General features: G+C 44.6%; 1 protein-coding gene across 2 annotated transcripts; it reads right to left on the reverse strand.

The window, feature by feature from the left end:
- Positions 1-973: 973 nt before the first annotated feature.
- On the reverse strand, positions 974-20,820 carry MFF (mitochondrial fission factor). Of its 2 annotated transcripts, XM_054175580.1 has the most exons (9): positions 20,655-20,820; positions 16,471-16,688; positions 15,449-15,621; positions 14,291-14,379; positions 10,789-10,863; positions 9,203-9,361; positions 4,157-4,219; positions 1,519-1,603; positions 974-1,142 (listed from the first exon to the last, which is right to left on the reverse strand). In XM_054175580.1, exons 2-9 carry the CDS (start codon positions 16,685-16,687, stop codon positions 1,011-1,013), a joined length of 993 nt encoding a protein of 330 aa, XP_054031555.1. In that variant the 5' UTR covers position 16,688; positions 20,655-20,820; the 3' UTR covers positions 974-1,010. The 2 variants fall into 2 exon arrangements, with proteins under 2 accessions (XP_054031555.1, XP_009894605.1); XM_009896303.2 differs by lacking the exons at positions 4,157-4,219; positions 9,203-9,361; positions 10,789-10,863; positions 20,655-20,820.
- Positions 20,821-23,143: the final 2,323 nt, after the last annotated feature.

Consider the following 23,143-nt stretch of genomic DNA (forward strand, 5'->3'; position numbering starts at 1 on the left):
AGGCAACCAATAAGCAGAGAGGCCGAGGGCCCCCTGGGCAGCAGTGTGCATGGCTCAGTTCTCTTTCAAACTCCAACTACCAAAACCCATGGTGGATCAGGTGGCTGAACTCCCACCAGGCTCATTTCTTATGCCAGTGCCCTGCACCACATACACCTAGTGCCAAATACAGACGGGATAGGAGCCTGGAGCAGGCTGTCAGGTCCCACCAGCTGACTTCAAGTTAGTTCATCACGACCTACTGCAAAAACTGACAGCTTGGATGAACACTCAGCTTTTCTTAAACCAATATTAAACAATGGCTTGGTTTTTTTCTGGTTTTTTTTACAGTTTTATTAAATACACAGCATCAGTACCTGGTACCTCAGACTCTTTTCACCACTCACAGACTGACTTGCTTAAAAACGTGTTTTATAGAAAAACACCTGCAAAATTAAAGCTAAAAACAAAACAACCAAAATGCCCAGAGGTGTGTAATACAAGCTGCATGTTAGCAAAGAATTCCTTTTATTATGACTTGGACATGTACTTAAAGAAGGAACACACTCATGAAACAGAACACACCCCTCAGACATGGCACGCCTCAAACTACTCAGAGTAAAGGATAACTCCTGCGGTCACGCTTAATTGCATCTAACAACAGAACAATAAAATCTACACTTTATTTCCTTCGGCTTTTACACTTTTACCAAGCCCATTCTGTCCATTTCTCATCCCAACACCACAAAATGTCCCAGTGGTTATTCCTGTGGGCCACAGTCCTCACGCTGCGTGAAGCCGCCGTGGCGTCGGCCGAGCCGCACTGACACTGAAAGCATGCAAAGGAGGACACTGCGAGTGCTGGCGATGCGAACCTACTGAACGGGGTTTGACTGAGCACAGGGTCTCCCCCTGCTGCAGCCTTCCTCGGTGGTGGCAGTTCCCAGTGTATGAATTATAAAACAGCATACAATTCAGAAACAGAAAGGAGGAACTCGGGAGAATGGAGGAAATCTTCTCCAGAGTGGTGCCTAGCGCCGAAACCAGAGCCAGCTGTTGAGCAGCCAGAAAGCCACGGTGATGGAATACATGACCATTTCCCTTTTAGCACGCTCTTTGTTTTCTTCTTCCAGAAGCTGCAGACGGCGATTAAGTTTGATTATCTAAAAACAAACAGAGGCTTTTAAGACTGTGTTGAGAATTGCCAGACTCCAGAAGCCTCTGAAGAGTGAAATAAGACAAAATACAAATAAAATAGGTATCTCAGGCAGATGGATTTTAAGCACTTAAATTGGGCTGTTGTCCATTGCCAGCAATCAGACCCTGCTGTCCCCTAACAAGCAAGTGCAGAAATGAGTCAACTCTCTGGATTTCCAGAGTAGTCCAGGACACACGAGGATAAATCCAGCAGGGGTGCAGAGAGGATCAGTCCCTCACCACACCCATTGTGGACACCTCTGCAGCCCCAAGGAAATCCTCTTCCCCCATTTTACCACTAGAGCTGTTTCTTGATGCTAGCAGCAGCCCTGCTTTACATACCTGTCGTCGTAAGGAAGCAGCATCTACAACTGTCATGTCATCTGGTGTTCCCTCCAGCGTTGTATCCAGGTTGGAAAGACCATATCTATCGAACAAGGGAGATGGCTTAGCTGTCTTCTCCACACCAAGACCAGCAAGTACCACATTCTATCAACATTCTGGTAGATGCACTTTTTGGTGGTGATGGAAAGAATTACAACCTGTTTGCCTCGCTTTTAGAGAGTTGCCTGTTTCATCAGTTGTCTGTTTAACTGAATTGAGCACTAACACATATTAAGTGGGCAAGTGCTTGACTGAATCTGGTTTATTGCTCTACACATTTAAGTACTGCAGAAGATTTTCCATGTAGACAGACTTCTTGCTGTCATTTGGTCCCTCAAAAGACTGTTCCAGATATTTAGCTGTTTAATGAAACCTGAAAATTGCCTGAGCTAAAAGGCCAAATTGGCAACAGATTACAAATAACTAAAGGGAGTCAGGGAAAGCCTCAGGTGTCTTGCATTTGGTACCTACTCAGCATCTCAAAGGACACCTAGCAACATTAACAGTACTGGGATCATTAATCTCAGTATTTTAGGCAGAGAACCTTGCAAATAAGTCACTGCTTGCTGAACTCTGTGTGCATTAGAAAGTTAGTTCTCTGAGTACCTCTCAGTTCTCTCAATGCAGTGATTCAGAGGAAGCATTATTCTAACTCAAGTCAAGTATTTATGGCACAATTATCACCAGTTGGGAAGTGGCAGAAAATCTACACAGAGTATGAAGACCCCTTAAGGAGATTCTTTTCCAACAACTAACAGGTAAAAGCAGTCCCTGATGCTGCAACCTCCACCTGACTTTCTCACTTCCTGTATCAAACCCTCACTTTCCATTCAAGCATATGAACAACTGCTGCAAACAGCTTAGGGAACAGAACACAACAAAATACACCTACAAGGATGTTTAGCATTTAATGACCCTTAGTGGTCAGCTTTTCTGAGGTGAATACAAGTAGAACTCTGAAGCCTGCAGAACGCACTCAAGTGCTGACACTGCTTCTGTGCTGCCAGTTCTTCATCACTTCTACAGCATGTTCTCAGCTCAGGCAGGATTCCTACCCCCAACAGACAGCTCAACAGAAGTTTCCTTGTACTATAGAATATATTGTTTCTAAATAAGAATTGCCTTTTCTAGATGAAAGTTGCATTAGTCTGGACATAGAAATAATGAGATCCTCGAGTGACACTAAAACAGAGGCAGTTAACAACATTTGCTCTGTGGTTTGGAGTTGAAAGGTATGCAGGGAGGGGAAAGCCTTTTCCAGGCGAGAGCAGCATGAAACAACTTCTAGTAAAGGAACAGTCAGTAAGCAATGCCTGCCCACAGTCATTGCTGCTTTAAACCCACAGTATGGGACATAACCCACAAAGTTCTGGCAATCCCTTTTGTTGGAAAAAGATTCTCATTAAGGCTATTGTTGATTTTTTTATTCTAAGGAGAGTCCAAACATCCACTTAACTGTAATTTATGCTATTTACTGCTTGTAGTTTGTTCGGTTTGGGCAGTATCAGAAGGACTGAAACCGCTGGGCTTTTACTTCCTCAGCGCTGTGAAGCTCGCAGTGCTAACTCAGTTATAAAGTTAATTATAAACCAAATTGAATGTTTCTGCTATTAAAAAAAATAGCCCAAAGCTTTGCAGACACAAATTAAACATTTAAGAAATAATAATCCAGTCTTCCTCAGTACTACAGGTCATCTGAAAACCAAAGACATTTCTGAGAAGGGTTTTCTTCTGCAGCCATTTTCTTCTTTGTAGTAGATGCTAAAAAAAGTATTAAATAGGATAATGCCATCAGCTCCACAGCACTGTTGTCCTTCCCCATCTCCTGGTTTCCCAGCAGAGGCCCACCATTTCAGAGAGCTGGGCACACTCATTTAATATCAAGTCAGAGTGTGCCACTGCTGCTCTGCCAACTTCCAAGCCATTCCAGGAATTAAATCAAGGAGTGTACCAGCAAGAAACCCCTTGAGAGAATCTCTTCAGCTGTTACAAGAGGTGAATTCTTCTGATAGAGAAGAAGAATCACCTGCCTGAATCCTGTCTGCTTCAGCACAAATGCAACAGCTATTTTAATCAACACTCAAGAGTGCACTGGCAAATGGGAGCAACAGATGGGGGAAGGACTACGTTTTACCTTTCATCCTGACCGTGAGACTGTGTATCAGTCTTGATCAGCTCCACTGAAATCATGTCAAGTCTGCCGGTATACAGGCAGTGAAAAGACACTCAGCTACAACTAACAACCACTGAGAACACCTGGAAAAATATGGTGATGCAAGGCCACATTTTCTAGTAATAAACCCATGCATCTCACTACTAAACAGAACATATTTTAAGAGTATTGCTAATGTAATTTAGGAGCTCTCCTCACACGTGGAGTCAGAATTTTGCAGCATACTGTGTCTGTCAGACAAGTGAGGTCTTTGCAGGTGACTTGGTTAAGCAAGGAATAAGTCTTGAAATATCTCAGGAGCTGAGAGGGAGGATAGAAATGAGCACTGTGTTTGAAAATAAGGCCACTAGAAGGAGGGAAGCAGAAGTGTGAGTTTTAGAATCTAATTTAGTGGATCATGACTAACAAAAAACCACTCTTTACCTGGTGTTGTCATGATGAGGGTTAGAGGAAGTGGTAGCAGCTGACCCACCACGTAACACTGGCCTACAGCCGGGTTTGGAGGTAGGAAGCACAAGACAGAAACAGGAAATGACAAACAGAGAGAAGAGGTAAGCCACAGAGAACAAAGGAACATCAAAACACTGCCACTTGTATAATGTTTGCATACAATATAATATATAGTTACTCTATTGTAATTTGCACTTTCATAGTTCTCTCCTTCAACTGCCAGCACTTGAACACTGAATGTTTATGCAGCTGAAACATGTAGGCAAATTGTGGATTAAACACCTTCATTTATGGAAGACAAATAGTTGGAACATTGCTTTGGGCAGAGGTTAACCACCTCACAAAATAACCACTAGAAAATTCAGGTAAAAAAAAAGAATAATCTCCCTAAAACTCCAAACCTCACAACAATGGGGAAAAAACCCAAAATGTATCTATGAATACTTCCAGAAGTATTTTTAACCATTCTCTCCTCCCTCCAGGGAAAAGACAGATTTGTCTTCTCTTTATTCATCTAAGCCACTGTAACTCAGAAACCCTGGGCCAGCAACCTAAGGACCATCCATAGTCTGAAGAGGAGGAGATCTCTCCAGGAAGAAGTGACTACGTTTCAAGCAGGTAGTGTGAACATCCCTGTAAGTGTTGCTCTTTCTTTTCCTTCTAGGCAGAGAGGAAGGAGAAGTAGAGCTTTTGGAGTTGCTGCAACTATATGATGTGTATTAACTTTGGAATAAGGAGTTCCTGTGTCCCAGGTCATGTGGATACCAGCAGTATCTCCTGCTAGAACCAGTACTGTGTGTTTTCAGTGCTTCTGGCAATGAGACATCAGTGTTACACATCCATGATGTGTAACAAACTGTTCAAGAGCATGAACCCTTGCAGTTCCATCCGTGCTCCCAATGGCAACAAGAGGTACCTGTGTCGGTGCATTTAACCCTACACTCCAAGCTATATAGGTGTGAAGATCTTTCAAGCAGGTACATGTAGGAGGCAGAGGCTTGGTACTGGGGTGGCTGGGAGAACACTGTGGGATGGCTGAAAATAAGGAAGAGCCATGCAAAAATATCACAGCTACTAGTTTCATTAAAAAGATCAGGATCCAGTAGAACTACTCAGTGCTGACTCACACTGCTCTTCCCAAGGAGAGACACAGACCTAGTGGCAACCAAGAACTACACCAGGTAACAAAACCAGAGCACCCGGATCTGTGCGGATCAGGAGCCTGACTTGAAGCCCTTAAAGTCAATCCTTCTTCCCAGCACAGCCAGGCTGCATGTGATTTCTTCCTTTTGTTTGCATTTCACGTTTTATTTCTTTACAGGTGGACCCAAAAGGATCACCAGCCATTCCCCTGCCTCTCCCATACTTTTTACTTACTTGTTTGGTTTTGGCTTTTGTGGTGTGGTTTTGTTGTTGTGGGTTTTTTTAATCAGCAGTAACAAAAAAATCATGACATAGATCACAGTGGCCTCACAACTGAGATCAGCTTACCTCAAAAGTCTGCAGCAAGTTTTTTGGTAAATACAGAATGCACAAGTATGATAGAGTCAGGCTGTTAGACACATGGTTGCCTTTAAAAAGACTAAGCAAAAGCACATTAAAATTTCAATTTCCTGGCTACTTCTGTCAATTCCATCCCAAACATTAACTGGTGATCAGAAGCAGCCTTAACTGGAGGGCAGGAATACTCAACACTTCATTATTTCACTGCAAATACAGTGGCAGCCTGAAACATGAAGGGAATGTGCAGTAATACAACTTAATAACAGGCAATAAAACAGAGACCGATTGAGTCTGGTCTGTCTTCTGCAAGAGTGCAGCATGCAATCACAGTGGTAATGCAATCAGACACGTAGTCTGGGGAGGAAAACCGCTTTGTGTGGACAGCCTAGGTACCTGGGTTGGCTTCTGTTGAGTCTGTGCATGTGCACAGGGGCCTGAGGTCAGCATGTGCTCTTTGTCAAGCAGAAGCAGCAGCTATGAGCACCCCATGTCTACTTTAAGACCCCTCTGGAAACCTGAGAAGGGCTGTAGGAAGGGACTCTAGGACTTTACAGGCAGGTTCTGGATGTTACCTGGGTAAGAAGCTCAGCTTCTACAGCATAGAAAGGACTGGTGCATTGAGGAACCAGTGACTGGATGAAACTTGTTTCCATGCTTTACCTGGTCACATCAATAAAGCAACAGATTGCTGCTTTTCCCAGGCTCCTTCACTTTTCAGATACATTTAATTTTCTTGACTGCTTTATCCCAATCTTCTGCCAGTCTGAAGTCATGTGTAGCCCTCTTTGACAGCCTGTACTCACATCCTGTTTTAATTCTACCATGGAAATTATCACTCACTTGCTCAATACAAAAAGTAATCTCCTAACACCTCAGGATATGATGGTGTGGGTGAAGTTTGATGTTTAAGAAGGGTGGTGGCTTTTTAGAAAGGGCTGTGCTGGAGAAAGGAACTAGTAATACAGTTCCTTTTTTCTTTTCCTACCTAAAAAGGAACTGACTCAAGAGATGAAGTTCAGGTAACAGAGATTTCAATGCAGCTCTGTTCAGATGTGAAACAGCCTTTTTTCCTGCATTCAAGACATCATTTAAGTCTCCTTAAATGCCAAGTTTGGGGGGTTTTGTTTGGGTTTTTTGTTGCCTAGACCAAAAAAGATCAGCACTTCCAAGACACTAGATACAGCCCCTGTAGTTGCTCAACAGAAATAGGAACAGAGAAGTGGTTAGAACTAGGAAAACAAAAACTGACCTATTGCTCTTGTCCAAGCTGAAGGAAATGCAAGAGTAAACAGAGAGTGTCAACAGTGACCATAAAGTGTTGTCCATTACATAACCTAATGTGCAAGCAGTGCTGGCTAAACGAGGCATAATTCATTACCTGCAGCAGCAAATCAGCACCTGCTGTTAGCAGTTTTAGTAGACAGGAAAATATTTGAGATCAAAATAAACAAAACAAGAAAAAAGCAAGCCATGAACCAAGGTACAAATATTTACAGCAACAGATAGTAGGACATTGTTCATTTTAAAAGCCCTCATCCAGTATTAAGCATACAATGCTAGAGTAGAGAAGGTTTTGAGATAGAGAGCACATTACACAGAGCAAAAGAAGGAAGTGCAGATTTGGAGCAATTTACAGTCAGCAATATTTTGCAACCATGCAAGTGGATCATCCAAAGTTCACATTCCTGCGCCAGCTGTGGAGTAACGGTGGCTGTCTAAACGCCCAGCCACAAGGAATGCACTTGCACCTCATTGAAGGGTTCAGTATTTTTGCACCTACTTGCTGAGGGGTGTCTGGAAACAGGTTTTCCATTTCTTCCAGGAAGATGAGTAAGAACACCTCAAAAAATTAACCCAAAGCAGGAAGAGTGGTGCAGCTTTTGAAGTGTCCAGAACCCTAGGAATTTTATGGCAGCTGAAGCAAGTTGAAGGTGTATGTCTGCATGTGTGTGTCCCTGCCAGAATCCAAGAAAACATGGTCAAGGACATGCCTAATGGCAGCCAGGAATGAACCTGTCAGCTCCACTGCAGACTGGGGAAAGGGCTGGGATTTCAGGCTCTGCTTCAACAAGGACTCTTGGCACAGTATTCCCAAGTGCTGTTACTCATAGATCCCACAATTCCTCTTTATGAAGAGCTTTAATTTTGTAAAACAAAATGAACTTGTAATTCCATCTAACTTTTAATACTAACAAGAGAAAAAAGGTATTGCTGTCTTTAAAAACAAAGGCCAGTGAGACTGGAGCTCCCTACGCTTCAGGGATGTTAGTGTGGACATCCATGTACTGTTAGGTCAGCAAACATGGTGGGCTACAGGTGGTGCCAGGTTGGGAAGTGATGGCAAACACACAGACATTCACAATAAGATTGGCTTGATAGTCAACTTTTGTTACCAGACAACTGGAAAGCAAATCATTTACCCACACTACAAAATACTGAGAGTGATGCTGGGCTGTCAGCAATCAGAGACAGATGACAAGTTTCAACGAACTTCCTAGCACAGGCCACGCTGATGAGCTGCAGGAGGGATCAGTTCTCCTTCTGATGTTCTTGCTGGTCATGTCCTCTAACTGGACCTCTTGGTGAGGTTTTGGCTAGCTCTACACTGGAGACTGTGTGCAATTCATACCTGAACCTCTAGCTAGCATGCTATTGACATGGAAATTGCTTTTGGTACATTAACCTTGCTATTATTACTCTTCCTCAATGTGTCTGTAGTGTTAAACATGCTGTTCTTTGAAGTGCCACATCCAAACAGTCCAAGTGGACCAAACTCCACAGAAAAGAATGGAAATACTACATGGTGACTGCCACTAGACTGGTTTTGGCTCACTGTCACTCAAAGTACCAGCTCATCCATAAAAACAGAGCCAGCATTAGCAGAGGAGCAGCCAGCCTCTCTGTACACATTGCCTTTCTTCCTGTCAGCATCCAGCAGCATGGTCACCATCAGTCCCCTATCATCCAGAGATAACTATTCCCAGTACAAACTGGAACATCCTCAGGTCTTGCCATGTTATCAAAGGCAGTGTCTACAATGCCTAGCACGATGTTGTACTTTGTTTCTTAATGTCTGTTTTACCCCAGGACACCATCAACCCAATCTTATTGATTTGCACCATCACTCACCAACAGGAAGCAGAAGACAAGGCTAACAAATCTGCAGGCTCAGGGGGAAGGATTAATGGCAGAAAACTGACAGTCACAGACCAACGCTTCCCATTTTGATTCTTGTTGGAAAGTAAACCAAAACAACACTATATTTGACTGAAGCATTTTGAAATGTGAATTTTGGACAATTAAATTGCTTATGAAGAGTGAAAGCAAAAGGAAAGCAAAAGCAAACCATTTCATCTCAGAATTTTGTAAGCAGAAACCGAACTCCGCTAAAAAAAAACAAAAGGAAGAAAAAGGAGGAAAAAAAAAAAACCAAAACCCCAAACCAACCAAACAAAAAACCAAACCAAAGCAAAAAACAATCAGCAGAAGCTGGCAGAGTCAGTGACAACCAATCACCTGCGGTTTTCATCCAGCACATCCAAGACCTGCTGGTAAGCCCTACGAGTGGAAGACTGGATAAACGACAAAATGCCACGAGCAGAGTAAAGATTAATCCCGTCTTCAGGTGACATATTGGGAGGACAGACACGAGCCTGTTGCAGTGATGGTGTCACACTGTTTGTACAAGCACAGTAAATGGAGAGAGAAATACTACAGTCAGATTTGGAATTAAAAAAAAAGAGCTTTGCAGCTAGACCCCCATTCCAAAATGCTCATTGCTTGCTTTTGGTTTACCCTTCTCCCACCACTCTGAGGCAACACTCCCAAGTTCTAGTCACACAGGGATCAGGAACAACGTTTATACATGTTCTTCAGAAACAAATATAAGTAATAAACCAAGCACACACTTTAGATCTGTTAAAAAGTTAGTTTCAGAAGGTCCTTGTCCAGCTAGGTCTGCACCTGTTGAAGTCAGTATGCTGTACCTGTTGAAGTCAGTATGCTGTACCTGTTGAAGTCAGTATGCTGTACCTGTTGAAGTCAGTATTCAAGCCTCACTGACATCAATGACTAAGGGCTTTTTGCAAGCATTGACATGAACAACTCCTACAGAATTTCTTCTCAGAACATGAGCCTTTTTCAGTAAGGAGAATCTCACAGACAGCCTCTTCAAGCAAAATTTTTCCTTGAGCTGTGACTAAAAATCAGGACCATATTTTGATGAGCACACGAACAAAGTTTAAAGGCAACTGCAAGAAATGTCAGTCAGTTCCAGTGTTTGGAACCAAAACAAACATGGAATTACAGAAATGACTGTGAAAGAGCACAGTAACATTCTACTCTAGACAGAGTTTTTAGCTTAGCAGTGAAGTCTCCTAAACCTCCCCAAAGCATTTGTGATTTACACATGGTTTACTTCAGATATTTCTCTTCCAGTTCAGAAGGTATCAGAGGAGAGGTAAACAGATTTAACTTTTAACAGATTAAGGTTGCTTTAAACTCAGCCAGGCAGACAGACTGTATTCTCATTAAAGATGTGCACACCCATCACCTTTTCCCCAGACTGGCACAAACCCCAGAATTTCTCAAACTGTGAAAGTGAATTTTCCAGAGAGATTCCATTTTCTAAGGGAAACACTGGAGCAGAAAAAACCCAAACATTAAATGCTGTCCTGTTTTCCATGTGCTCTCGATGGCTTGTTGGCTTCCTATGCAGAATTGGAATCCTTGCACTCAGAATTGCCTGGCAGTGGCCAACAAAAAGCTGTTTCTCCAGCTATTCAGAACCAGCCAAAGAAGAAACAAGCACACTAAAGCTATTTTGAAATGCCACTTTTTCTTTACAAATCAGCTCTTAGTTGAAGCTGTCCCTTTCCTTTGCCATCAGGTGTTTTTCCCTCTGCTCTTTACAGGGGGAAATGATTTGGCCAAGTTTGAGAAACCCTGAAGCACAATTAGAAACCAGATGTTCAGTGCAGCAAAGGCTGTTTCCAGTTTTCTATTCTAAACTACAGATGCTTAGTCAGCAAATTAGTATTGCAGAGACATGGATGATTAAACACACTGCTGATTTTCATATACCAGGTAACATTTAGGCTTACGTGCAATCTTGAGTCGAAAGAGGTGACTTGAACCGTGGCATTTTATTTCTTGGGACAGTATCTGATCTGTGCCACCTTGAATAATAATTGTAATCTCTTAAGTAAGCATTCTTGTAAGCAGAGGGATTACAATGCAGAGAGCTGTCATTACTGCTAGACATTGTTACTGTAGAAGGTGCCTGTTTGTCAGTCTCAGGTTTTTTTGACCATTAATGTCTTTAGTGAAGCCCAACTCCTGATAAATCCTCAGACTCTGTGTGCAGCTGGATGACAAGAACAGAGACAATAGAAAACTAACAACTATTTGTACCATGTAGAGAACACTGTGAGAGGGACCCCAGCCAACTTTTGCATTTCATTCTCACAGTCTATTCCAGAACATTTCATTTTGTACTTTTTGTAGGTCAAGCACTGGAATTTTGCACACTACGTCTGAATATCTTGTCCAAGAAGGACATCAGTGTCCTAAATTAAAGCTTAAGTGTTATAGTCCTATTGAGAAAAGAAAGGATTAAAAAGCAGTGCTCCCTGTGCTTCTTCAATGGAGCTCTCATCACAGCATCAGAGTGGACTAACCTGTCTATTGGGAAGTTGAATCAAGATGTAAGAGAAATAAGCATTGAAAAGAATATATTTAATTCCTGTAGAAAACCATACTTAAGTCCAGGAATACATTTATTGACCTAAATGGTCTAATTTATAAACAAGGAAGCTAAACTCAAAAGACATGCACCAAATTAGCAATGAAGCTCTAATGGAAGCAGGTTTAGGTGACATTCAGCACCATCTGAGCTAGCAGAATTCACACCAAGCAGGTGCTTGCTTTTGTTGCCTATTTTCAGCCATACAATAACACTTCCACATGGGCAGCTTCTCTTAAGTAGCTACCACTTCAGTAGCTGTCACTTTTATTTGTACTTGTGATTTATATTTGCATGCTCTCTGTGGCTACCTGAAGCGAAGCTGGAGCGAGGAGGAGGCAGCCTCTTCTCCTTGGTATCAAGTGACAGGACTAGAGGAAACAGTTTCAAGCTGCAGCAGGGGAGGTTCAGGCTGGATATTAGGAACTATTTCTTCATGGAAAGGGTCTCAAACATTGGAATGGTTTGCCCAGGGCAGAGGTGGAGTCACCATCTCTCGAGGTCTCTAAGCAGCGTGGGGACCTTGTGCTTAGGAATTTGGTTTAGTGTTGACCCTTTAGTGCTGTGTCAAAGGTTGGACTGGATGATCTTGGAGGTCTCTTCCAACCAGATGTACTCTGTGAAACTTACAATGTATTTATTTTTTAACAGTTTACAGTCTATGTCCTGAGGGCCTAAATAGTGAGGAAATGCGAGTCCAGAGATACCTTTTTCACCACATACAAAGGGCTTGGCTTCCCTGCATTTGTGTGAGCTATACAACATGACAGTGGTGTAATCTGAGCTGACAGAACAGTCTCTTGAGAGTCACCCAGGGGCAGATTCACATTCTACACTTAAAGACTTGCAAAACCTGGATGAGGGAGGAATGTCTGAGCCGGCATCACTGCTAGTATCACTGCACGTCCAGCGTGATCTTTTTGGATCAGACTGAAGTCAGAAGCAGCAATTACAACAGAAAAGAAGCAGTTTCTAGGAACCTCAATGATCTCAAAGCAGATGACTGCCATTTTAGGCAGAGCATAAACCTCTGTCATAAGAAAGTGCTTGGAAGGACAGATGAATGAAATTCTACAAGAGTGGGTTATCTGCAGGTCAGCAAGTGTGGGATGTGCAGTGAAGAATGACATGGGCAATGGAGAGCACAGAGGCAGCAGGCTCCAGGGCAGCCAGCTAGCTGGATTTTTTCATACCAACAGAAGAGAAGAGCTCCTGAATCAATCTGAAGTTTATGGCATTTTCCTAAAAGACAGTCTACATGGAAACTGCTTAGCATCAAAAGTTTGATGACAGACAATTATGCAGGTACTAACATGGGCATCAAGAGAGGAAAATTCATCTCCAGATGTGTCAATTTCTGGGCCTTTGTAAACATTAAACTGAGTCACCCAAGCTGCCAATCACACGTTCACTGATCGCATCCTTTCTAAGTGTACAGGACTCGCGGTGTGCAGTGTATTGCTAAGCCTCTGAAGGACTGGCAGTGGACTTACAAACTGACTGCAAATAATATTCAGAGTATTTACAAACAGTAATTCTATATTCTGTCCCTGAGAAACAGCAAAGCACAGGGGTGAGCTTTACAGATTTGGGGGTTTCAGATTCAAGAAACTTTAGAGTCAAGAAGCTAATAAGAGGCTTAAAAGATGGAAATCCAGTTTTGTCAGCTCAGTTCATATATGTGACTTGACAGGCCTGAGAACCTAGACATCTGCCATCCCTAAACTTAATGATCCAAAGTCTGATTAAGAAGAAGCTATGCAACAGTTATTTCCATGAAGATCTGGAGGAAGAGGAGAATTGTAATATCTGGAGCAGGCATCAGAGTACATTGTCCAAAACTGGTGGAAACATAAGTAACAGACAGGTCTGTATTACACAGAGTACCTCCTAGTGTCCCTGCTGTAAACAGAAGGAAACAGACATTTCTAGGACATAAGCCACTTGATCTATTTCAGACTAAAAATAGACAGACCCTAAGTAGTTCATGCCCTTATTTTCCTCTAGTTACTGAAAATCAGGTTTATGGTGATTCAGTAACAGTGTTGCACAGTCTTCATTGAGACAGATGAATCCCATCTTTTAGGTCTTAAACCTAAGATCCTTTAGAAAAGGGAAAGGGAAAGGACCCTTAGGGAAAGGAAAAGGGAAAGGACCCTTTAGAAAAGGGAAAGGATTACCCAAAAGGTAAAGGGAATCTTTTATATAAGAGTTTTAATGGTGACACTGCAAAACCAGTTACTGCCAGGTGGAAAGATGCTGCCACTCAAAGTAAGACTATCATAGCTAATTAAAATATGCAGACCAAGAGAACTGCTACCTCAGATGGTAACAACAGATGCCATTTCCACTTGTAAATGCAACTTTTCATTTTGATCTCAAAAAGTATGAAAGATCTACACTCACAGATTCCAATAATTAAGGGAAATCACTTATTCTAATGATTATGTGGAAATCCACCATTCTCCTTCAGCGAATGAAAATCATTATAATACTCAGAGTGAGAGAAACAGGAACATTTTGATGCAGAAACAATTAAATGTCCTGAAAATTCAGGGGTTAAAACAAAGTACTGCAGCAGCTCAGAAGCTGGCAATCTCCTGTAGTAACAAGTCATGATAGCTGGCAAGGCCACAAACACTCCCACCCACCCCCTGCAAGAAAATCCTCCAGAAACGAGTCAACCTGTCTACACAAAAAGCACAGAAATGAAGCAAAATCCTGTCCTTCCAATAGCTGAAATTCTTTACTTCCCACAACATACAAAATGCTAGCTGGAAAAGCCAGCTAACGAGCTAGGGAAGAGAGGAAATGTCTAACAGAAGCATGGCTGTGTCCCTGCACCCTGCTGCTCTACTCACAGCGAGTCGTTGCGGGCCAGCTGGCCGTTCTGTCGCGTGGCGTTCTCGCTCATGGAACGCTCCCTCTTCAGTCTCCCCACTGAGCGAACCTGTGTGAAAGGAGAGGAAAAGGGAGATAAAAGGCAGAGAATTCCAAGAAACATGTAGTAATTTCCACAGGGGATCTCTAAGTTCGATCTGCCTTCAGACACTACAGCATATTTTCATGGGTTTCACAGTGATTAGGACCAAAAAAAACCCCAGCAACAGGATCTGATGCCAGTACACAAAAGCAAGGTCCAAACTTACTGCAGTCCTGTTGTGCTCTGTCCATGAGATCTGAGGCCAAACCACGAACCAACAGTGTTGTGAATAGGTAAAAAACCAGTATTCTCTTTAACGTTACTTCCTATCACCAGAGGAAAACACAGTTCCGCTGGATTTTAGGAGTCTACGTGGCTTCATAAATCTTCTCCAGGTGCTAAGATGTCAATTCCATCACCCACCTGGGGGCCTGTGTTACACCCTTCTTTGAAGGGGGTTTTCACAGTAAGAGCTCAGTAAATCACAGAATCAACCAGGTTGGCAGAGACCTCCAAGATCAAGACCAACCGATCACCCAACCCTAACTAATCAACTAGACCATGGCACTAAGTGCCTCATCCGGTCTTTTCTTAAACACCTCCAGGGACACTGACCCCACCACCTCCCTGGGCAGCCCATTCCGATGGCCAATCACTCTTTCTGTGAAGAGCTTTTTCCTGAGATCAAGCCTAAACTTCCCCTTGCACAGCTTGAGACTGTCTAAAGGGTGCGGCAACATCTGGCCACACATTCCAAAGGTTAACTATAATACGTTCAAAGACTCTTTTTGTTTTCTGACAACCTGCAAATAAAAAGAACCACCTTGCAGCTTTCTCTTCAATCTAGAGGGTATTTATTTGAAAGTATTTAGAGTAGTCCTAATGATGACTTTGTTTGCCTGCAGGAACAACGCCCCTTGCCATCTGCCAGTTAAACGTGGAACAGCAGAGACATTACTAGAACTACGACAGTGCTAATCAGGATGATTTTGTGCTTTCCCAGCTTCTGTTAGCATCGAGTAGATCTGCACCACAGTGGAGAAATCATTGGTCACTTCACTTCTTAGCCAAGTTAAAAAACAAAATAAGTACTAGCCTCTTCAGTCTGAGGTGTCTGCTGAGGAGGTTTTTCTAGGTCCAAAAAATCTAGCGGTCGATCACTAAGAGAAATAACACGGGGAGGAGTTTTCAATGCCAGTGGTTTGAATGGAGTAGACTGAAGGATGTCAAGGTCTGATGGTCTGGGAAATGGAATGTCTTCACTATTACCTGCAAGAACATCAGTTGTCAGTTGAAAGCAAGTTGTTCTGAGGCCCAAGGGCCAATGCTAAAACTCAAAAAGACAGCACAGAAGTTATTTGCCCAATAATGAAGTACACCTTGCTTTAATAGGATCTGGATGTTAAAAACTATGGTTACAGTTCTCATAAAGGCCATATTGATAGATGCTTATTTGAGCAGCCTCTGGGAGAACAACGATCTTGAGTGAATCTGAGTAGCATCACCTATTACTGCAAGTGAGTGCAGTTTTCATCTCTAGATACAGTCCTCTTGAAGGTGGATGTGCAGATGTCACTGTCAAAGCATGGCACACACATCACACATGTTGCAAATGGTGCAGTCTGCAGCACATCCAGGTCTGCCACTGCAAAACCCGTGGCCATTTACAGTCCACCCAGTAGTGACAGATCCTTAATATAAATTACATTCTGTTCAGGATCAAACACATCTTGCGTAGTTAATACATAGTACACCCTCAAAACTTGTGACAGACACATCAGCTTATAGTTAAATAAGAAAAATCAGGAGAAAAATCAATGAACATTTCCCTGTTTTCCCCCCCCCCTCTAGAAATTGTTTAGTAAGATGAAAAGTCAGCAATTAAACTTTCTGTTAGTAGTTCATCCATTGACTGTCTCCATTACCAGTGATACCAAAACTACCCAAGAAACCTTTCCAGAGTTTAAGGAACTTCCCAAGTCAAAGCTGATAAGCAGCAATGGTTTGAAAGTGAAAAAGGGTTTTATAGCTTTTTCCTCTTAAAAATCTACCAATATGTAATTTTGTCCAACCACCAACTTGGGGAACTGTTTCTCTCCTACTGCAACGCAGACGCACCTGCCACTACAATCCGCTCAGGAACCTGCATAGTCACACTGGCATTTGGCAATCCTTCCTGGACACCCTTATCCAGGTCAGCGTTTGGAGGAGCTACTTTGAGTTTCTCTGGGACCCTCATGCGCTGGCTGATGCCCTCGGTGTACTCCATCTCGTACTGCAGGCGGTTCATCTCGGCCATCTCGGCAGCCGGCGACGGGAACGCAGCCCCGCTCATTCTGCCAAAGGAAAGCCAGCAGCTGTAACAGCAACACGGGAAACCAGTGGAAGGTGTGTCAAGGAAATTCTTTGATCTGGTTACTAGACAAGCCATGGATGATCCCAACCCAACTGACTTACTGAGAGACACAAGTTATACAGTAACAGTCACGGCAAGCACAGGCACGAGGGCAATGACAGAAGAACAGAGCGATGCTGCAGGCAATGCTCAAAGCCACACTGAGGGTCCACACATGGAGCTGTGACAGAAGAACAGACATTCTGCACATCACACACTATTTCTGCCCTGGCTGGCAGAAAAGGAAACCCAAACAAACAAAGAAACCAAAAAGAATCAGGAGGATTGGCAGGAAGCCCATTCAGGACTGGTAAGAAATCTGAACTGTTGATCTGTGCTGGTTTTACACAAAGTGCATGAAGTCTGACAAAGCTGCACGGTGAAGTAGGGGAGGGACAGAAAAGGCTCAACTTGGGCAGCAGCCCTCCGCTTCCTGTCACTCGGTCAGACCTCACTTCATGTTACAAGGACAAAGTTCCTCATCAAGGGCCTCTCAGACCACCCTGAAAACCCCACGTGTTCCTAACCCGTTCCCTGCACAAGCGGTTCTGTGAACTTCTCTGTCAGTTAAAATCTTACTTTGCAGAAGAGGTATGAGGTGGTCAGAGAGAAAACAAGACTTTTAGTTACACTGAGAAGGCTCTGCCAATACTTCAAACACACGCTTTCCTGGAAAAGGAAGGGAATTTCATACGAAGCAGCAGGGGGCAGAGTTGCCCAGAAAGGTGGAGGTGACAAACTTACTGAATGATAACTGCTGGCAGTGCTATGGAAGACAAAGACCAAAATAATAAGGGGTTTAGGTTTGGCTGATAGTTAGACAACAAGTATCCTAGAGCAGCACTTGAAGGTGGGCTGTAAAGGGGCTGCTGATGGAAATTAGGAGCTAGAAAAGGAATAGGAACAGATGAGAGAGGCTGTTCATCTGGGCAGTGGTTAGTGGAGCTTGCTGGGGGCTCAGACTGAGATGCAAATAAACATGTATTATGTAAATACCGTTTTCCTGGCATATCTGCCTATGGGAAGCAGAGCTTACTCTAGCCAGAAATCTTTAGTGGTGTTGCTTGAGTAATTCCCTAACTGAAGAAATCTCTCCTGGCAAAAGGCAGGCTTTGCCACTGTAATTGCAGCTGCATTCCTTTACTATTTTTGGCAGCAAGGCTGTGCCTGCTGCTGGTTGTGTGCACTCAGAAGCTGAACAGGCAGAACTCTGTTATCAGAACACCTCAGTGCAGACCATCCATGGGGCAGGTGAGATGGACCCCAAGCCATTCCTCCTCCACCAGAACCAATACTCCCATCAACAAAACCCCAAACTAGCAGTAACCTTCAGACAGAAGCAGATGGAAGGGTCTGGACTGTGTAACACTACATTAAACGCACATGTTCAGTACAGTCAAGATGTGATCCACTAGGCAAGACACTCTGGGATCCTCGGTGTTATTTTCAGGACTTCCTCTCACCAGAGATCAAATGAAAAAGTCTCATTAAAGTTTCACAGCAGGGGAACTGGGGGTCAGGGCAAAGGCATGCTGGTCACTGTTCTATGAGGACTTGAAAAATGGTTCTAAAGGCAATACTGGAAGTGATGTGGGTTTAATCCACCTGTACTACTTCTTGCTGCTTGTATGCCTCAAGTGAAAGGAACAGGAAAAACCCATTCCATCAGAAACAAGCACTTGATAGGAGTCCAAGAGGTGCTCGAGCAGCTCTGTCACTTCAGAACTCAAGACTGGTTTTATTTGCTTTGCTCCTGCCCTTAGGCTTTGCAAACTAGTGTTGTCCCTCTTGCAAGGCACTGGCCAGATCAGATAGGGACACAAGTACAGGACACAGCCTCCTGACGTCTCCACTTGACCAAAGGCCCTTTCATGTCCAAACACAGCTTACGACCAGTAAAGCCCTTCCAAACCAACAGGAGCAAAAATCAGAATGTCAATAGAGAGACTGAATTTTACCAGGAACTTACAGGTGAGATACTGCTTATGAGGCTTGACAAAAGGAGTGTCACTGCTCGGTGACGTTCTAATTTCGCAATACCTCTACGGCTCTAACTTTTAAATGTCCACTACACGGCAGCAGGGTTTGTACCCCAGCTTCCCCAGACTTGGGCATGGCTTCTGTGCGACAGCTGCTTTCCATCTGTCAGATGAAACACGTGCAGAGAAAAGGCAGCATTGTAACAGTCACTTCATAAATTATTCATAGACTAAACAGCACTGTGTGGGTTTAGCTGTACTTGCCAAGGACCTGCAGATACAATGCCTCAACGTTTCCTACTCTTAACTACTTTTCATCTACTTTGTGTCACTGAGAGTTGTATTTGCTGTCAAAGTGACTGCAATTTTTACCCCCTCCTACAAGGGAACAGGAAAACAAGAAACAGGGAGATTTCAGACGTGGAGAACTAAAAACAGAGCTTGTTAGCAAGCCCCAACTATTGCAAGAGAGCAGAAATCAAAGTTGTGTTTTCTGCAACGGTCTTGTTACACAAAGCATTTTACAGAAGACATTAATAATAAATCAGGGAGAAGGAGAACTTTGGTATTGATATTTACAGAACTGAGTAGCTCTAAAGAGGAATAAAAATAGCAATCTGGGAACGATGAGACAATAAAGATACAGACACAAAGCCAGGATAAATAGATGACAGAGAACAGCTGAACTACTAATGAGCATCAGTGGTATTTAATGAGAGAAAGGGATGAGAGGATCCAGAGAAGCTGAGAAAGCTGAATTGTACATGCTCAGAAAGACAGAGGGTATCTCCTTCCCCCCCCCCCCTAAGTAACAGCATCAGCAGAAGATCTGAGGAGAAAGCAAGGTATACAGCTCTAAAGGATCACTTTTTCTCATCATTCTGGCAATAACCAGGCACTGGCCATACCTTGCTGAGCACAGGGCAGATGGCCCAGTTAACCTGAGCTGGCTGAAGCTAAGCCCTGATAATAGCAAAGATATGCCAGAACAAAGAGCAGAGCAGGTTCTCCAGCCTACACTGAGCTGACTGTGACTTCTCCAGCTGTGTTACTGTGTGTTCCTGCTGGGGACATTTTACAGCTAGTCTGTTCATGTTGACATCCACTACCAACAGCTGCTTCAGCCAGTGCCTGCGGATCCTCTAACAGGTAAAAGGGGAAGAGGAGAACTTAAGGAGACTTATTATAGGACCCAAAGAGTCCTGAAACTGTCAGAACATCTTTTGCTGAAGCATTTGGGAGCAGAGGCTATGAGGTAATGAAGCACTAAGGGAACGACTTGAGGGAGAGGAGAGCAAGGTGTGAATGTTGAAAGCCGCTCTGCACGGGACGGGTATGTAGATGAATTGTAAAACACATCATCCCTGTCCTTACTACCAGGATGACAGGAATAACACAATACCTGCTGCACGTACACAATGCTGTAGGAAATTTTAAGGCAAAACACTCTTTTCTTTTTTTAACAGAAAAAATACTGCATACTTTAGGACCAAGTCCGACAAGGACTTCTCTGAAACGCCCCAGAATTTATGGCGTTGTAACAGCAGTAAGAGCGTTAAACAGAGCAAAGAGAGCGGGTGGGGAATCCCTGTACCACAGCAGGGACGACAACACGAGACAGCACCGGGGGAAGACAACACAGGCTGGGGACGGGGCGGGGAGGATGGTGGGGCAGCTCAGGTTGAAGGGAGAGGCTCAGGCTCGGAGGGGCTCCGGCTCGGAGGGATGGGGAGGTGGTGTCAGGTTGAACGGGGGGTGTGCCAAGTTGAGAAGGGGCCCCAGGCTGTGGGGATGAACGGCTGTCACCGTTCCCTCTCCGCCACCCTATCTTCTCCCAGTCCCGTTCCCTCACCGGGTCGCCCCACGGCCAGGCCAAGCCCAGTACAATCGGGAGACGTAGCCGCCAGGCCCAGGCAGCTCGTACTCACCCAAAGTGACGGGAAGGCAGCCGGCGAGCCCTACCCTAGCCGGGCCGCTCCGCTCCTGCCTCGTTATGACCCCGGCGCGGGCAGCCGCGGGCGTTAAGAGGCGCGACGCGCTCCGGCCCCGCTCCTCAGGTGAGACGCAAAAACCGGCCGCCGTGTCCCCATGCAGCTCCCGTAGGGGCTGCCGGGCCGGGGGCCGCGCCTCACGTGACCAGAGCGGGCGGAAGCGCCTCTCGGTGGCGCCTCACGTGGTCGGGGGGAAGGGGGGGCCCCAGGGCATCCATTTTTAGTGAGGGCAAGCGGCGCGCAGGCGCGGCTGGAGGACGTTCTCAATCGCTGTGCAAGGTCAATGCGTTCTGGGCTCGGATTCGAGTGGGACAGGTAGGTGCTGGAGGCTCACTGGGGCCTACAGAGCAGTGTTCGGCAGCACACGAGTCAGGAGAGAGATCCTCTGCTTATCTTGCAGGCGACGCTTCTCATCAGAGAGTTGCGAAATGACAGTTAAGAGCGTCCAGGCCAACCATTAACCAGCACTGCCGGGTCACCACTAAACCATGGCCCTCAGCACCGCATCTATGCGGCTTTTGAACCCCTTCAGGAAGGGTGAGTTCAGCACTGCCCTGGACAGTCTGTTCTGGGGCCTGACAACCCTTTCAGGGAAGGAATTTTTTCTAATGCCCAATCTAAACCCCTGCCCTGCTCCAGGTTGTCACACTAGAGCCAGGATGCTGTTGGCTGCCTTGGTCACCTGGGCACACTGCTGGCTCTTCTGCAGCTTACAAAACGTTTTTTATGGAAAACTACTTTTTCCTCATTCATGAGTGCACAAACTATTTTCTAGGGCTCTATTCCTGTATTGTCTGCATGGAGGGCAAGCTGCTTGCTTTGGCACAGTGGGCAGTGCTCACCGAGGTGCCAGCTGAGCCAGGGCCCTCTGCCCAGCGTCTGCATAGCTCCCACCGCTGACAGCAGTGCTCTCCCCCTTGAACCACTCCTTCATGCCATCCCTGAAACACTGGGCAGCAGAGCTTCCTGTGGAGCGCTTGCACCCTACTTCCATCTTTGTGCTGTGGTGGATTAACATACCATTGTAATATGGAAACAGGAAGATCTAATTATGTAAGTGGGTGGAAAATCTGGCTGGGTGTGTGACGAACCTGGCCTGCCACCCTCACGTGCAAGGGCAAATGGCCAGCCACTTCAGGGCAGGTTTTCTGTAAGACAGGTGGTTGCCTGGCTGCTGCTCACAAGCAACTGCACAGTTGGAAACCCAGCTGCTAGTTAAGCTCCACACCTTACTGGTTGGTGAACTTCACAGAATCTGTCTTGTTAAACAGTGTCTTTTCTATGTCAGTCACTACCCCATTAGTGTTACTTACAATCTGTCAGCAAGAGCAGTAGACAGCCATCCCTAGACTACTCTTGCATGTTGATGGGGACTGACAGAGCACCATGTCCTGTCTGAGAACACTTCCATTAGGTGACCCCTCTTGAACCCAGTTCTTGCTCACAGCATGGCTCCTGAAGAGGAGCTGTTCCAGTGTGGTGTAATTAGGCCTTTTCCATGGCCATACAGAAAAATAAAAGATTATATAGAGCAAGCATTTTTTTTAAAGACAGAAAAGTAGCCTCTGAGCTTTCCCTCCGTTTGATTTATGGTCACAGTTATATTCTGGAGGTGAGTTGGGTAGCTATGCCAGGACTGAAGTATACACTGATCCAAGGGTGCAATTTGCTCATTCAGTTCCTCACAGTACTACCAGCAGTGTTTTACAGGGACAGGCAGTTTGCAGTAGGAGCCCTTGCCAGACAGAAGTTGTGTAACAGTAAGAATTGGCCATCCCTTGCTTTCAGATGCACCATTTTGCATTTGGCCTTTGTGCAGCATAAACTGTGGGCCTCAGCGTATCATAGCCGGGAATCCTCATCAACCTGTGCAAGAGTTTTACCACTCTCCTTGGTTTTACTGCTTCTCCAAGCTCTAAGGCTCCAAACTCTCAGTAGGGATTTAGACTCCAAACTCTCAGTAGGGATTTAGACTCCAAACTCTCAGTAGGGATTTAGACTTTACAAAAATAAAAAATTCCTAAGAAGTCTTAAGAACTGATTCTTGAAGCTCACTCAAAGTATGGTCCAACTCCCATCAGCATGCATAGAATTTTCACACTCATCTGCCCTTCTCCTTCTGCTGCTCACAATCTGCTTGTTTATCCATCTGTGTGCACTTGCAGAACACCTCTGGGTGCTGTCTTCTGGCGGAGGAAACACAAGTCCTGCTCTTTCCCAGCCGAACTACACGGGGGCTGGTCCTTTCTTCTTCATCTGAAAACATGAGCAAATCCAGCAGAAAGGAACATGGCTGAGCTGTTCCAGATTGAAACTGTTGTCTGTCATGAGCCTGCCACAGTATCTCCTGTAGAGGGTAGGTCTAGGGAGGACACACAGATGTGCAGCATGGATATCTACAACACAGTGATAGGCTTCTGGTGTAG

Source organism: Dryobates pubescens, chromosome 32, assembly GCF_014839835.1.
Source record: "Dryobates pubescens isolate bDryPub1 chromosome 32, bDryPub1.pri, whole genome shotgun sequence".
NCBI classification, from domain to species: Eukaryota; Metazoa; Chordata; class Aves; order Piciformes; family Picidae; genus Dryobates; species Dryobates pubescens.